The sequence below is a fragment of the Aegilops tauschii genome, chromosome 1 (genome assembly GCF_002575655.3).
Source record: "Aegilops tauschii subsp. strangulata cultivar AL8/78 chromosome 1, Aet v6.0, whole genome shotgun sequence".
NCBI classification, from domain to species: Eukaryota; Viridiplantae; Streptophyta; class Magnoliopsida; order Poales; family Poaceae; genus Aegilops; species Aegilops tauschii.
Window position 1 is genome coordinate 454,919,917 of NC_053035.3, and position 12,949 is coordinate 454,932,865.

The following is a 12,949-nucleotide window of genomic DNA, read 5'->3' on the forward strand; positions in this document are numbered from 1 at the left end:
TACACACTTAAGGTTTGATGACGCTAGGGTTATAGGGAAAGTATGTACGTGGTTACCGAATGTTGTTCGGAGTCCCGGATGAGATCCCGGACGTCACGAGGAGTTCCGGAATGGTCCGGAGGTAAAGATTTATATATGGGAAGTCCTGTTTTGGTCACCGGAAAAGTTTCGGGTGATATCGGTAATGTACCGGGGCCACCGGGAGGGTCCCGGGGGTCCACCAAGTGGGGCCACCAGCCCCAGAAGGCTGCGTGGGCCAAGTGTGGGAGGGGACCAGCCCCAGGTGGGCTGGTGCGTCCCCCCCACCAAGGCCCAAGGCGCATGGGAGAGTGGGAGGGGGCAAACCCTAGGTCCAGATGGGCCTTAAGGCCCACCCTAGTGGCGCCCCTCCTCTCCTCCCCTTGGCCGCCACCCTAGATGGGTTCTAGGCTGCCGCACCTCTTGGGTTGGAAACCCTAGAGGGGGCGCAGCCCCCTCCCCTCCCCCTATATATAGTTGAGGTCTAGAGGCTGCACAACACACGAGAACGTCTCTCTTTCGGCGCAGCCCTACCCCTCTCCCTCCTCCTCCTCTCCCGCGGTGCTTGGCGAAGCCCTGCGGGATTGCCACGCTCCTCCACCACCACCACGCCGTCGTGCTGCTGCTGGACGGAGTCTTCCTCAACCTCTCCCTCTCTCCTTGCTGGCTCAAGGCGTGGGAGACGTCACCGGGCTGCACGTGTGTTGAACGCGGAGGCACCGTTCTTCGATGCTTAGATCGGAATCAACCGCGATCTGAATCGCTACGAGTACGACTCCTTCATCCGCGTTCTTGCAACGCTTCCGCATCGCGATCTACAATGGTATGTAGATGCACTCCCCTTCCCCTCGTTGCTAGATTACTCCATAGATTGATCTTGGTGATGCGTAGAAAATTTTGAATTTCTGCTACGTTCCCCAACATGTTGAAATGTCCAGGAGGAAAATGCCCAGGAGAAAAAGGAAAATGGAAAAAGATAAACACTTGAGTCATTTACAGGTGGGACCCTCGTCCGACTCAGCATATTGTCCACACAAGCACGCCACGTCAGCCTGGCAGGTGGGCCCAACTTGTCAGTTTCACTGTTTTCATGAGCTTATCAGACAATCAGTGCTCTTCGTTAGTCATTAGGCACATAGTTGGTGGTTTTTTGTGACCTGGCTCAAATCTGGTACTGACCTGTTACCCTACCCCCAAGTGTGGTGGTTTTGGGTAAATAACTCAGATTCCTGTCACCGGCCACCGGCAAGGGCCATGGTCCATCCCGCCTCCATGGCTCTACGTCCACCGGAGATGAGGCATACCAGTGGCGGCGCTGGAGGGATGCAGAGGAACCCTAGCTTTTTTTTCTTCTTTAGGAGGCGGAGGCTGCATGAGTTGAGGAGGCGGTTTTGATGTCAACAAGAATTATAAGTGTACTACAGCTTCGTTGCTCACTGTTAAGAGTTTAAGATTCTTACATGGCTGGACATGGCTTACAAATATCATTAAGTTACAATTTAACAAGTTCAAGTCAAATAGTAACCAGTCAGAGTTCCCTCTCCTCTAGTGGCGATGTTGTGCCCCCTACCCTGCCAACCTTCTTCCCCGCCTCCACCACGACGTCACGGCTTTTTTTTTTGTAGAATACACATAAACATGCTAATCATTGCATTATAGAAAAAGCGGCAAAGAAGCCGGGCACAATATTTTCGGCCATTACAACTCTAATTACTAGGATTAGTAGCCACACACCCCACACGTACTACGAGACATGCATCACCTAGACCAGTCTCATGCCAATGGCAATGAGGTAAACCGCAGAGCAATCAAGCTGCGTCACAACCAACATCGAAGACCTCTACAACATGATCAAGACCCGAGAACAATACATACCAACGTACCACCACCCATTGCGCCAAGAGGATGTCGGCAAGTGCATGGCAGGGCCTAGGCAGACCTAGAGAAGGCGTCGTCGAGAGCGCCGGCACATCATCTCTGTCTTCGGCGTTGCTTCCCCCCTTCTTCTTCTTATTTTCTTCTTCTATATATCAAATCCACTTTACTTTCATTCAAAGGAACTTACAAATAGCACACGAGAAAAAAGAAATACCCATATAGAATTCTCATAGTTTACGTACCTTTGTGGCCCTCCAGACGAGAGAAGAAGAAAGTCTGCCAATCCATCTCAAAGGGCACGACAGTCTGCAGTTCGAGTCTCTGAAATTGCTCCGTTACCTCGTCCACCCCTCCAGTTTGGAGATCGACAATGTACACGCGCTCGAGGCGATCCATGACGAGCAGCATGCCGCTCCCCTGGTCAGCGCACAGGCATTGCACGTCCTCGCAAATCGCCTTCTGCTCCGGCGGTCTTAGCTCGATCTCCTTACTGTGGGACCAGTTCACATTGTGCCGTCCATGGCGTGTCCAGACATGCAGCGAGCGGCATCCACCGTGCAGGTGAAACAAGGAGAGTGTGTCGTCCATGGCGGCGCCGAGCCAGGGTGTGATGTAAAGGCCGAAGTCGTAGCGGCCCTGTGGAATATAAACCTCTGTCGATGACGGACGGCCAGTGCTGGTGCTGACACCGAGCGTGCGGCAGGACTCCCAACCGTCGCAAGCGAACCAGTGTGCCGTGCCGCGGCACACGGCGGCGCTGCCATCTGTGATCCTGAGCGCCGTCTTGCTGAAGCACGGCGTCGGCTCGCTCCAGGTCGACTTGGTGGACGAGAAAGTGCAGAGGTAGTAGTAGGACGTATCGGGGTCGAAGACGATGGCCAGCACCTTCAACAGGGATGAGCGGCCCGGCAATGGCGATGGCGACCGGCGTCGTTTGTGCGAGCTCCGGTCCGCGTCGGTTAGAATGGCGCAGTTGTTGATGCTGGAGGAGGTGTTGCATTCCAGCGGGGGTAGCGCGTCGCACGTGCCGGTAAACAGGTCGCAGACCGCCAGTTGGACGACGGTCTGGCCTGTGCCGACGGCCGGGGCGCCGCCGCACGGGGCGAGGCGCACGAGGAGGAGGCCCTCGCGCAACGTGAGCGGCACCGCGTCGTCAAGCATGCCAGCGCCGTCCATGTCCTGGGAGGCCATGGCGCTGGAGACGAAGGAGCCGAGGGAGCGGCGGCTGGGGCCGAGCGGCGATCGCGGCGCAGGTACGAACGCCGGCGAGCGGGGGCCGGCAAGAGGATCCGCGGAGACGACCTGCGACGTGTGGCGCCGCTGCTGAGCGAAGAAGCCGACGAGAGAGGGCTGGCCCGGCCCGTCCGGCCAGCGGCGGTGGAGGAAGGCGCGGTCAGCCACGAGGACCAGCCATGGCTTGCACGCCACGGCGCAACGGAAGAGGGTGGCGGCATCGGCCACGCGCACGAGGATCTCGATCACCACGTCTCCCGGGAGCGTGTCGGTGGCGGCGGTGGCGGTGGCGGGGGCGGCTGCCCTCGTCTTCTTCCGCCTCTTCCACGGCGCAACGCGAGCGACGTCCATGCCAACGGAGGCAAAATGAAACCGCAGATCTCACGCCTCTCGTTTTCTTTTCGGTTCCGTTTATTATTTCGGTGGACTCGTCCCCGGAAGGGAATTCCCATTCCCATTAGAGATTAGAGTAGCCGTCGGATTTACAGCCATCGTCGGATCTCTGTTGTTAGCAAACCCCGCGCGTGATTTGCTGGATTGATTGAAGTCTTTAATTGGCTGATTCGTCTTAACTGCTGTGTGTGCATGGCGTCGTGGTAGTTCTTTTTTACGGGATGGGCCCTGTTGCGGTTCATTTCTGTACGGTAAAATTGAAACAATGGGTTAGTTGCAAAACTAATAGTGGTGGCCCATGGGGCATGTGGCTTGCAGGGAAGGTGACGGACGTGAGAGCTGCGATCCGTCTGGTGATTACAAGCTTTTCCAATCTTACTGTAACTTCATTTACATCTCATGATTTCTTCTGCGTGGATTGCTTTCTATACGTCATTAATGTGATGCTTATCAATCTTTTTTTTACGTGTGGAATTGGAAACTGTGTCCTCAGGATTTGGCTAGTCTGAAAGTTGAATTCAGGGGTGGGATAACCACAGTAGCTCGAGATGAGCCAGTGCACCTTGCCCTGGCACACGACGGGGTTACCACAGATATACTCGGTCTTCATCTTATGCTGAAAGCACATACCGGTTGTGCTCCAGCTTGAGTCGGCGGACGAGAAAGTCCACAGATGGTAATATATAGTATGAAAGATCATTGATGAGCATAATTATCACTTTGAAAAATGTCGTGTAGCTTGGCAACGGCTGTGGTCGTCCCTCTGAACAATAGTCTGCGTCAGTTAGAATGACGCAACTCACCGTGTTCATGTCCATGCTAGAAAACACATTGTCTTCCAGCCACGGTAGCATGTCCCATGTGCCGGCAAGCGGGTTGCACACGGCTAGACGGGCGGGTTTCCGCTTTAGATCGGCGGAGGCGTCCTGCTGTGGGCCGAGGCGCACGAGAAGGAGGCCAGAGCGCGAGAAGAGCGGCACCGCACCGTCGAATAATCCGGCGGCACGGAGAAAGAAAGAGCCAAGCGAGCGGTGGCTACGGCGGAGCGGCGATCCCGGCGTCGGGACGAAAACCGGGGTGGATGTGGATTGGATGCCCATGCACGTGTCTGCCGAGCGACGAAGAGGCCAAGGAGAGAGCACGGGTTGGCGTGCACCCTCCGGCCAGTGGCCGCGGAGAAATGAGGGGCTGGACACGAGGGCTCGCTACCGCTTGGACGACACGGCACAGCGGAAGAGTGCGGCGATGTCATCGACGCGCGCCAGGATCTCGAGCACGACGTCGTCCGGGAGCGTGGCCACCGCGGCGGCGGTCTCTCTCGTCTTCTCCTGCGTCCTCCGCGGCGCAACTAGAGCGGCGTCCATGCGATCGCATCGGATCAGATCAAGGCAAAGCCGCCGATTGGTTTTGGGGCGGGGACGCTTTCTTTCCCGGTTTCGCTCTATCTGGGCTCGCAAGTCGTCTTCGATCCGCCAGCGTCCTATATCATCGACACCTACTGTTCGACACCTTTGCTACGATTTGATTTGTTTTGTTCAACAGGAGATCAAAGGTGCAGCACGCCAAGTCGACCCAAAGTACTCCGTACAAACAAACAGGTTTCGTTGAGGGAAAAAAGAGTGCAAAGTCCAAACAAACACGGATTAAAAAGGTGACCGGCCGTGTGCTACGGCAACATGTTCTTCGGCGGTTTTTTCATCTCCAATTATTGCAGTAAAACAAACACTAGAAATAATAAAAATTACATCCAACTGTCAAAAGGTCTTCGGGCCTGGTCAAGATAATTGGTGCCCCCCCCTCCCCACGCGCCGCCTCCTCCTCTGGCGACTCGGGGGCAACCCTAGTTGCATCGCCGCCGGCACCTCCCCCCACGCTCCCCTGCTTTGCCGCCGCCGGAGGGGGCGCGGGCTAAGCCGCGCGTGCCCCAGGGATGGCGGCGGCGGGGCTCTCCTCGGCCGCCGTGGCCGGATCTGGCTCCCTGCATGAGGTGGCGGCGCTGGGGACTCTCCTCGGCCTCAGGCGCCCGGCGTCGGGCTCCGGTGCTCCACTGGTCCGCCTTGGGCATGCGCAGGTGGCGACCTGCCTGTGGGTGGTCCGGCCTGGGCACAAGCTAGTGCCGCTGGTGGTGCTGGGGGTGGATCTGGCGGTTTGTTGGTGGTGGTTCGCTGGCCTGGCTGGATCCGGATGGTCTGGCCCGTGGTGGTCCGGCTTGGGGCAGAGGATGGTGTTGTGGGTGGTGCTGGTGGTGGCGGTGGGTGGTGGCGGTGCTGCTGCAGTCATTTCTTGACCCCCTACCTTCAGTCAGTGCGGCGTCACATTGGTGTTGGTCTCCGACGGGCGTGTGGTGGCGCGCGTGGAGCGTGTCGGCGCGTCTGATGTATGGCTGCAGCCCGGACCATGGTGGCTCCTGGCCTCGGGCAATGCTCCTCTGCTCCTTGCCGGCATGGTGCTCGGCAGGGCACGGCGGCCCGTGCTGCGTCCGGTGGCCCTACGCTCGGTCGGTGTTGAAGGAAATATGCCCTAGAGGCAATAATAAAGTATTATTTATTTCCTTGTATCATGATAAATGTTTATTATTCATGCTAGAATTGTATTAACCGGAAACATAATACATGTGTGAATATATAGACAAACAGAGTGTCACTAGTATGCCTCTACTTGACTAGCTCATTAATCAAAGATGGTTATGTTTCCTAGCCATAGACATAAGTTGTCATTTGATTAACGAGATCACCTCATTAGGAGAATGATGTGATTGACTTGACCCATTCCGTTAGCTTAGCACTCGATCGTTTAGTATGTTGCTATTGCTTTCTTCATGACTTATACATGTTCCTATGACTATGAGATTATGCAACTCCCGTTTACCGGAGGAACACTTTGTGTGCTACCAAACGTCACAACGTAAATGGGTGATTATAAAGGTGCTCTACAGGTGTCTCCAAAGGTACTTGTTGGGTTGGCGTATTTCGAGATTAGGATTTGTCACTCCAATTGTCGGAGAGGTATCTCTGGGCCCACTCGGTAATGCACATCACTATAAGCCTTGCAAGCATTGTGACTAATGAGTTAGTTGCGGGATGATGTGTTACGGAACGAGTAAAGAGACTTGCCGGTAACGAGATTGAACTAGGTATCGAGATACCGACGATCAAATCTCGGGCAAGTAACATACCGATGACAAAGGGAACAACGTATGTTGTTATGCGGTCTGACCGATAAACATCTTCGTAGAATATGTGGGAGCCAATATGGGCATCCAGGTCCCGCTATTGGTTATTGACCGGAGACGTGTCTCGGTCATGTCTACATAGCTCTCGAACCCGTAGGGTCCGCACGCTTAACGTTACGATGACAGTTTTATTGAGTTTTGATATACCGAAGGAGTTCGGAGTCCCGGATGAGATCGGGGATATGACGAGGAGTCTCGAAATGGTCGAGACGTAAAAATCGATATATTTGGACTTCGGAAAGGTTCCGAGTGATTCGGGTATTTTTCGGAGTACCGGAGAGTTACGGGAATTCGTATTGGGCCTTAATGGGCCATACGGGAAAGGAGAGAAAGGCCTCAAAAGGTGGCCGCACCCCTCCCCATGGTCTGGTCCGAATTGGACTAGGGAAGGGGGGCGCACCCTTCCTTCTTTCTCCTTCCCCCTTCCCTTCTCCTACTCCCACAAGGAAAGGAGGAGTCCTACGCCCGGTGGGAGTAGGACTCCCCCCTATGGCGCGCCTCTCCCCTTGGCCGGCTGCCTCCCCCTTGCTCCTTTATATACGGGGGCAGGGGGGCACCCCAGAGACACAACAATTGATCCTTGAGATCTCTTAGCCGTGTGCGGTGCCCCCTCCACCATATTACACCTCGAGAATACCGTTGCGGAGCTTAGGCGAAGCCCTGCGTCGGTGGAACATCATCATCGTCATCACGCCGTCGTGCTGACGAAACTCTCCCTCAACACTCGGCTGGATCGGAGTTCGAGGGACGTCATCGAGCTGAACGTGTGTAGAACTCGGAGGTGCCGTGCGTTCGGTACTTGATCGGTCGGATCGTGAAGACGTACGACTACATCAACCGCGTTGTGATAACGCTTCCGCTTTCGGTCTACGAGGGTACGTGGACAACACTCTCCCCTCTCGTTGCTATGCATCACCATGATCTTGCGTGTGCGTAGGATTTTTTTTTTTGAAATTACTACGTTCCCCAACAGTGGCATCCGAGCCAGGTTTTATGCGTTGATGCTATGCACGAGTGGAACACAAGTGAGTTGTGAGCGATATAAGTCATACTGCTTACCAGCATGTCATACTTTGGTTCAGCGGTATTGTGAGATGAAGCGGCCCGGACCGACATTACGCGTACGCTTACGCGAGACTGGTTTCACCGTTGCGAGCACTCGTTGCTTAAAGGTGACTGGCGGGTGTCTGTCTCTCTCACTTTAGTTGAACCGAGTGTGGCTACGCCCGGTCCTTGCGAAGGTTAAAACAGCACCAACTTGACAAACTATCGTTGTGGTTTTGATGCGTAGGTAAGAACGGTTCTTGCTAAGCCCGTAGCAGCCACGTAAAACTTGCAACAACAAAGTAGAGGACGTCTAACTTGTTTTTGCAGGGCATGTTGTGATGTGATATGGTCAAGACATGTTGTGATATAATTTGTTGTATGAGATGATCATGTTTTGTAACCGAATTATCGGCAACTGGCAGGAGCCATATGGTTGTCGTTTTATTGTATGAAATGCAATCGCCATGTAATAGTTTTACTTTATCACTAAGCGGTAGCGATAGTCGTAAAAGCAATAAGTTGGCGAGACGACAACGATGCTACGATGGAGATCAAGGTGTCGCAGCGGTGACGATGGTGATCATGACGGTGCTTCGGAGATGGAGATCACAAGCACGGTGCTTCGGAGATGGAGATCACAAGCACAAGATGATGATGGCCATATCATATCACTTATATTGATTGCATGTGATGTTAATCCTTTATGCATCTTATCTTGCTTTGTTTGACGGTAGCATTATAAGATGATCCTTCACTAAATTATCAAAGTATAAGTGTTCTCCCTGAGTATGCACCGTTGCGAAAGTTCTTCGTGCTGAGACACCACGTGATGATCGGGTGTGATAGGCTCTACGTTCAAATACAACGGGTGCAAAACAGTTGCACAGGCGGAATACTCAGGTTAAACTTGACGAGCCTGGCATATAACAGATATGGCCTCGGAACACGGAGACCGAAAGGTCGAGCGTGAATCATATAGTAGATATGATCAACATAGTGATGTTCACCATTGAAACTACTCCATCTCACGTGATGATCGGACATGGTTTAGTTGATATGGATCACGTGATCACTTAGAGCATTAGAGGGATGTCTATCTAAGTGGGAGTTCTTAAGTAATATGATTAATTGAACTTGAATTTATCATGAACTTAGTACCTGATAGTATTTTGCTTGTCTATGTTAATTGTAGATAGATGGCCCGTGCTGTTGTTCCGTTGAATTTTAATGTGTTTCTTGAGAAAGCAAAGTTGAAAGATGATGGTAGCAATTACACGGACTGGGTTCGTAACTTGAGGATTATCCTCATTGCTGCACAGAAGAATTACGTCCTGGAAGCACCGCTGGGTGCCAGGCCTGCTGCAGGAGCAACACCAGATGTTATGAACGTCTGGCAGAGCAAAGCTGATGACTACTCGATAGTTCAGTGTGCCATGCTTTACGGCTTAGAACCGGGTCTTCAACGACGTTTTGAACGTCATGGAGCATATGAGATGTTCCAGGAGTTGAAGTTAATATTTCAAGCAAATGACCGAATTGAGAGATATGAAGTCTCCAATAAGTTCTTCAGCTGCAAGATGGAAGAGAATAGTTCTGTCAGTGAGCATATACTCAAAATGTCTGGGTATAACAATCACTTGATTCAACTGGGAGTTAATCTTCCGGATGATAGCGTTATTGACAGAATTCTTCAATCACTGCCACCAAGCTACAAGAGCTTCGTGATGAACTATAATATGCAAGGGATGAGTAAGACAATTCCCGAGCTCTCCGCAACGCTAAAGGCTGCGGAGGTAGAAATCAAAAAGGAGCATCAAGTGTTGATGGTCAATACGACCACCAGTTTCAAGAAAAAGGGTAAAGGGAAGAAGAAAGGGAACTTCAAGAAGAACAGCAAACAAGTTGCTGCTCAGGAGAAGAAACCCAAGTCTGGACCTAAGCCTGAAACTGAGTGCTTCTACTGCAAGCAAACTGGTCACTGGAAGCGGAACTGCCCAAAGTATTTGGCGGATAGGAAGGATGGCAAGGTGAACAAAGGTATATGTGATATACATGTTATTGATGTGTACCTTACTAATGCTCGCAGTAGCACCTGGGTATTTGATACTGGTTCTGTTGCTAATATTTGCAACTCGAAACAGGGGCTACGGATTAAGCGAAGATTGGCTAAGGACGAGGTGACGATGCGCGTGGGAAATGGTTCCAAAGTCGATGTGATCGCGGTCGGCACGCTACCTCTACATCTACCTTCGGGATTAGTTTTAGACCTAAATAATTGTTATTTGGTGCCAGCGTTGAGCATGAACATTATATCTGGATCTTGTTTGATGCGAGGCGGTTATTCATTTAAATCAGAGAATAATGGTTGTTCTATTTATATGAGTAATATCTTTTATGGTCATGCACCCTTGAAGAGTGGTCTATTTTTGTTGAATCTCGATAGTAGTGATACACATATTCATAATATTGAAACCAAAAGATGCAGAGTTGATAATGATAGTGCAACTTATTTGTGGCACTGCCGTTTAGGTCATATCGGTGTAAAGCGCATGAAGAAACTCCATACTGATGGACTTTTGGAACCACTTGATTATGAATCACTTGGTACTTGCGAACCGTGCCTCATGGGCAAGATGACTAAAACACCATTCTCCGGAACTATGGAGAGAGCAACAGATTTGTTGGAAATCATACATACAGATGTATGTGGTCCGATGAATGTTGAGGCTCGTGGCGGATATCGTTATTTTCTCACCTTCACAGATGATTTAAGCAGATATGGGTATATCTACTTAATGAAACATAAATCTGAAACATTTGAAAAGTTCAAAGAATTTCAGAGTGAAGTTGAAAATCATCGTAACAAGAAAATAAAGTTTCTACGATCAGATCGTGGAGGAGAATATTTGAGTTACGAGTTCGGTCTACATTTGAAACAATGCGGAATAGTTTCGCAACTCACGCCACCCGGAACACCACAGCGTAATGGTGTGTCCGAACGTCGTAATCGCACTTTACTAGATATGGTGCGATCTATGATGTCTCTTACTGATTTACCGCTATCGTTTTGGGGTTATGCTTTAGAGACGGCTGCATTCACGTTAAATAGGGCACCATCAAAATCCGTTGAGATGACGCCTTATGAACTGTGGTTTGGCAAGAAACCAAAGTTGTCGTTTCTTAAAGTTTGGGGCTGCTATGCTTATGTGAAGAAACTTCAACCTGATAAGCTCGAACCCAAATCGGAGAAATGTGACTTCATAGGATACCCAAAGGAGACTGTTGGGTATACCTTCTATCACAGATCCGAAGGCAAAACTTTTGTTGCTAAAATTCGGAAATTTTCTAGAGAAGGAGTTTCTCTCGAAAGAAGTGAGTGGGAGGAAAGTAGAACTTGATGAGGTAACTATACCTGCTCCCTTATTGGAAAGTAGTTCATCACAGAAACCTGTTTCTGAGACACCTACACCAATTAGTGAGGAAGTTAATGATGATGATCATGAAACTTCAGATCAAGTTATTACTGAACCTCATAGATCAACCAGAGTAAGATCCGCACCAGAGTGGTACGGTAATCCTGTTCTGGAAGTTATGTTACTAGACCATGACGAACCTACGAACTATGAAGAAGCGATGGTGAGCCCAGATTCCGCAAAATGGCTTGAGGCCATGAAATCTGAGATGGGATCCATGTATGAGAACAAAGTATGGACTTTGGTTGACTTGCCCAATGATCGGAAAGCCATTGAAAATAAATGGATCTTCAAGAAGAAGACTGACGCTGATGGTAATGTTACTGTCTATAAAGCTCGACTTGTTGCGAAAGGTTTTCGACAAGTTCAAGGGATTGACTACGATGAGACCTTCTCATTCGTAGCGATGCTTAAGTCTGTCCGAATCATGTTAGCAATTGCCGCATTTTATGATTATGAAATCTGGCAAATGGATGTCAAAACTGCATTCCTGAATGGATTTCTGGAAGAAGAGTTGTATATGATGCAACCAGAAGGTTTTGTCGATCCAAAGGGAGCTAACAAAGTGTGCAAGCTCCAGCGATCCATTTATGGACTGGTGCAAGCCTCTCGGAGTTGGAATAAACGCTTTGATAGTGTGATCAAAGCATTTGGTTTTATACAGACTTTTGGAGAAGCCTGTATTTACAAGAAAGTGAGTGGGAGCTCTGTAGCATTTCTGATATTATATGTGGATGACATATTACTGATTGGAAATGATATAGAATTTCTGGATAGCATAAAGGGATACTTGAATAAGAGTTTTTCAATGAAAGACCTCGGTGAAGCTGCGTATATATTGGGCATCAAGATCTATAGAGATAGATCAAGACGCTTAATTGGACTTTCACAAAGCACATACCTTGACAAAGCTTTGAAGAAGTTCAAAATGGATCAAGCAAAGAAAGGATTCTTGCCTGTGTTGCAAGGTGTGAAGTTGAGTAAGACTCAATGCCCGACCACTGCAGAAGATAGGGAGAAGATGAAAGATGTCCCCTATGCTTTAGCCATAGGCTCTATCATGTATGCAATGCTGTGTACCAGACCTGATGTATGCCTTGCTATAAGTCTAGCAGGAAGGTACCAAAGTAATCCAGGAGTGGATCACTGGACAGCGGTCAAGAACATCCTGAAATACCTGAAAAGGACTAAGGATATGTTTATCGTATATGGAGGTGACAAAGAGCTCATCGTAAATGGTTACGTTGATGCAAGCTTTGACACTGATCCGGACGATTCTAAATCGCAAACTGGATACGTATTTACATTGAACGGTGGAGCTGTCAGTTGGTGCAGTTCTAAACAAAGCGTCGTGGCGGGATCTACATGTGAAGCGGAGTACATAGCTGCTTCGGAAGCAGCAAATGAAGGAGTCTGGATGAAGGAGTTCATATCCGATCTAGGTGTCATACCTAGTGCATCGGGTCCTATGAAAATCTTTTGTGACAATAATGGTGCAATTGCCTTGGCAAAGGAATCCAGATTTCACAAGAGAACCAAGCACATCAAAAGACGCTTCAATTCCATCCGGGATTTAGTCCAGGTGGGAGACATAGAAATTTGCAAGATACATACGGATCTGAATGTTGCAGACCCGTTGACTAAGCCTCTTCCACGAGCAAAACATGATCAGCAC

At 50.1% G+C, this 12,949-nt stretch overlaps 1 protein-coding gene across 1 annotated transcript; it reads right to left on the bottom strand.

The window, feature by feature from the left end:
• Nucleotides 1-1,334: 1,334 nt before the first annotated feature.
• On the bottom strand, nucleotides 1,335-3,687 carry LOC120972813 (uncharacterized). The gene is made up of 2 exons (XM_040398345.3): nucleotides 2,139-3,687; nucleotides 1,335-2,041 (listed from the first exon to the last, which is right to left on the bottom strand). The coding sequence occupies exons 1-2, from the start codon at nucleotides 3,478-3,480 to the stop codon at nucleotides 1,827-1,829; spliced, it is 1,557 nt and encodes a 518-aa protein (XP_040254279.1). The 5' UTR covers nucleotides 3,481-3,687; the 3' UTR covers nucleotides 1,335-1,826.
• Nucleotides 3,688-12,949: the final 9,262 nt, after the last annotated feature.

What these genes read in the sequence shown, in the direction of transcription:
- LOC120972813 (XM_040398345.3), bottom strand. Translation starts at nt 3,480, where the DNA reads ATGGACGTCGCTCGCGTTGCGCCGTGGAAGAGGCGGAAGAAGACGAGG. An exon ending in TCGTCTGGAGGGCCACAAAG is followed by an intron (nt 2,042 to 2,138) that starts GTACGTAAACTA and finishes TTTGATATATAG; the next exon opens with AAGAAGAAAATAAGAAGAAG.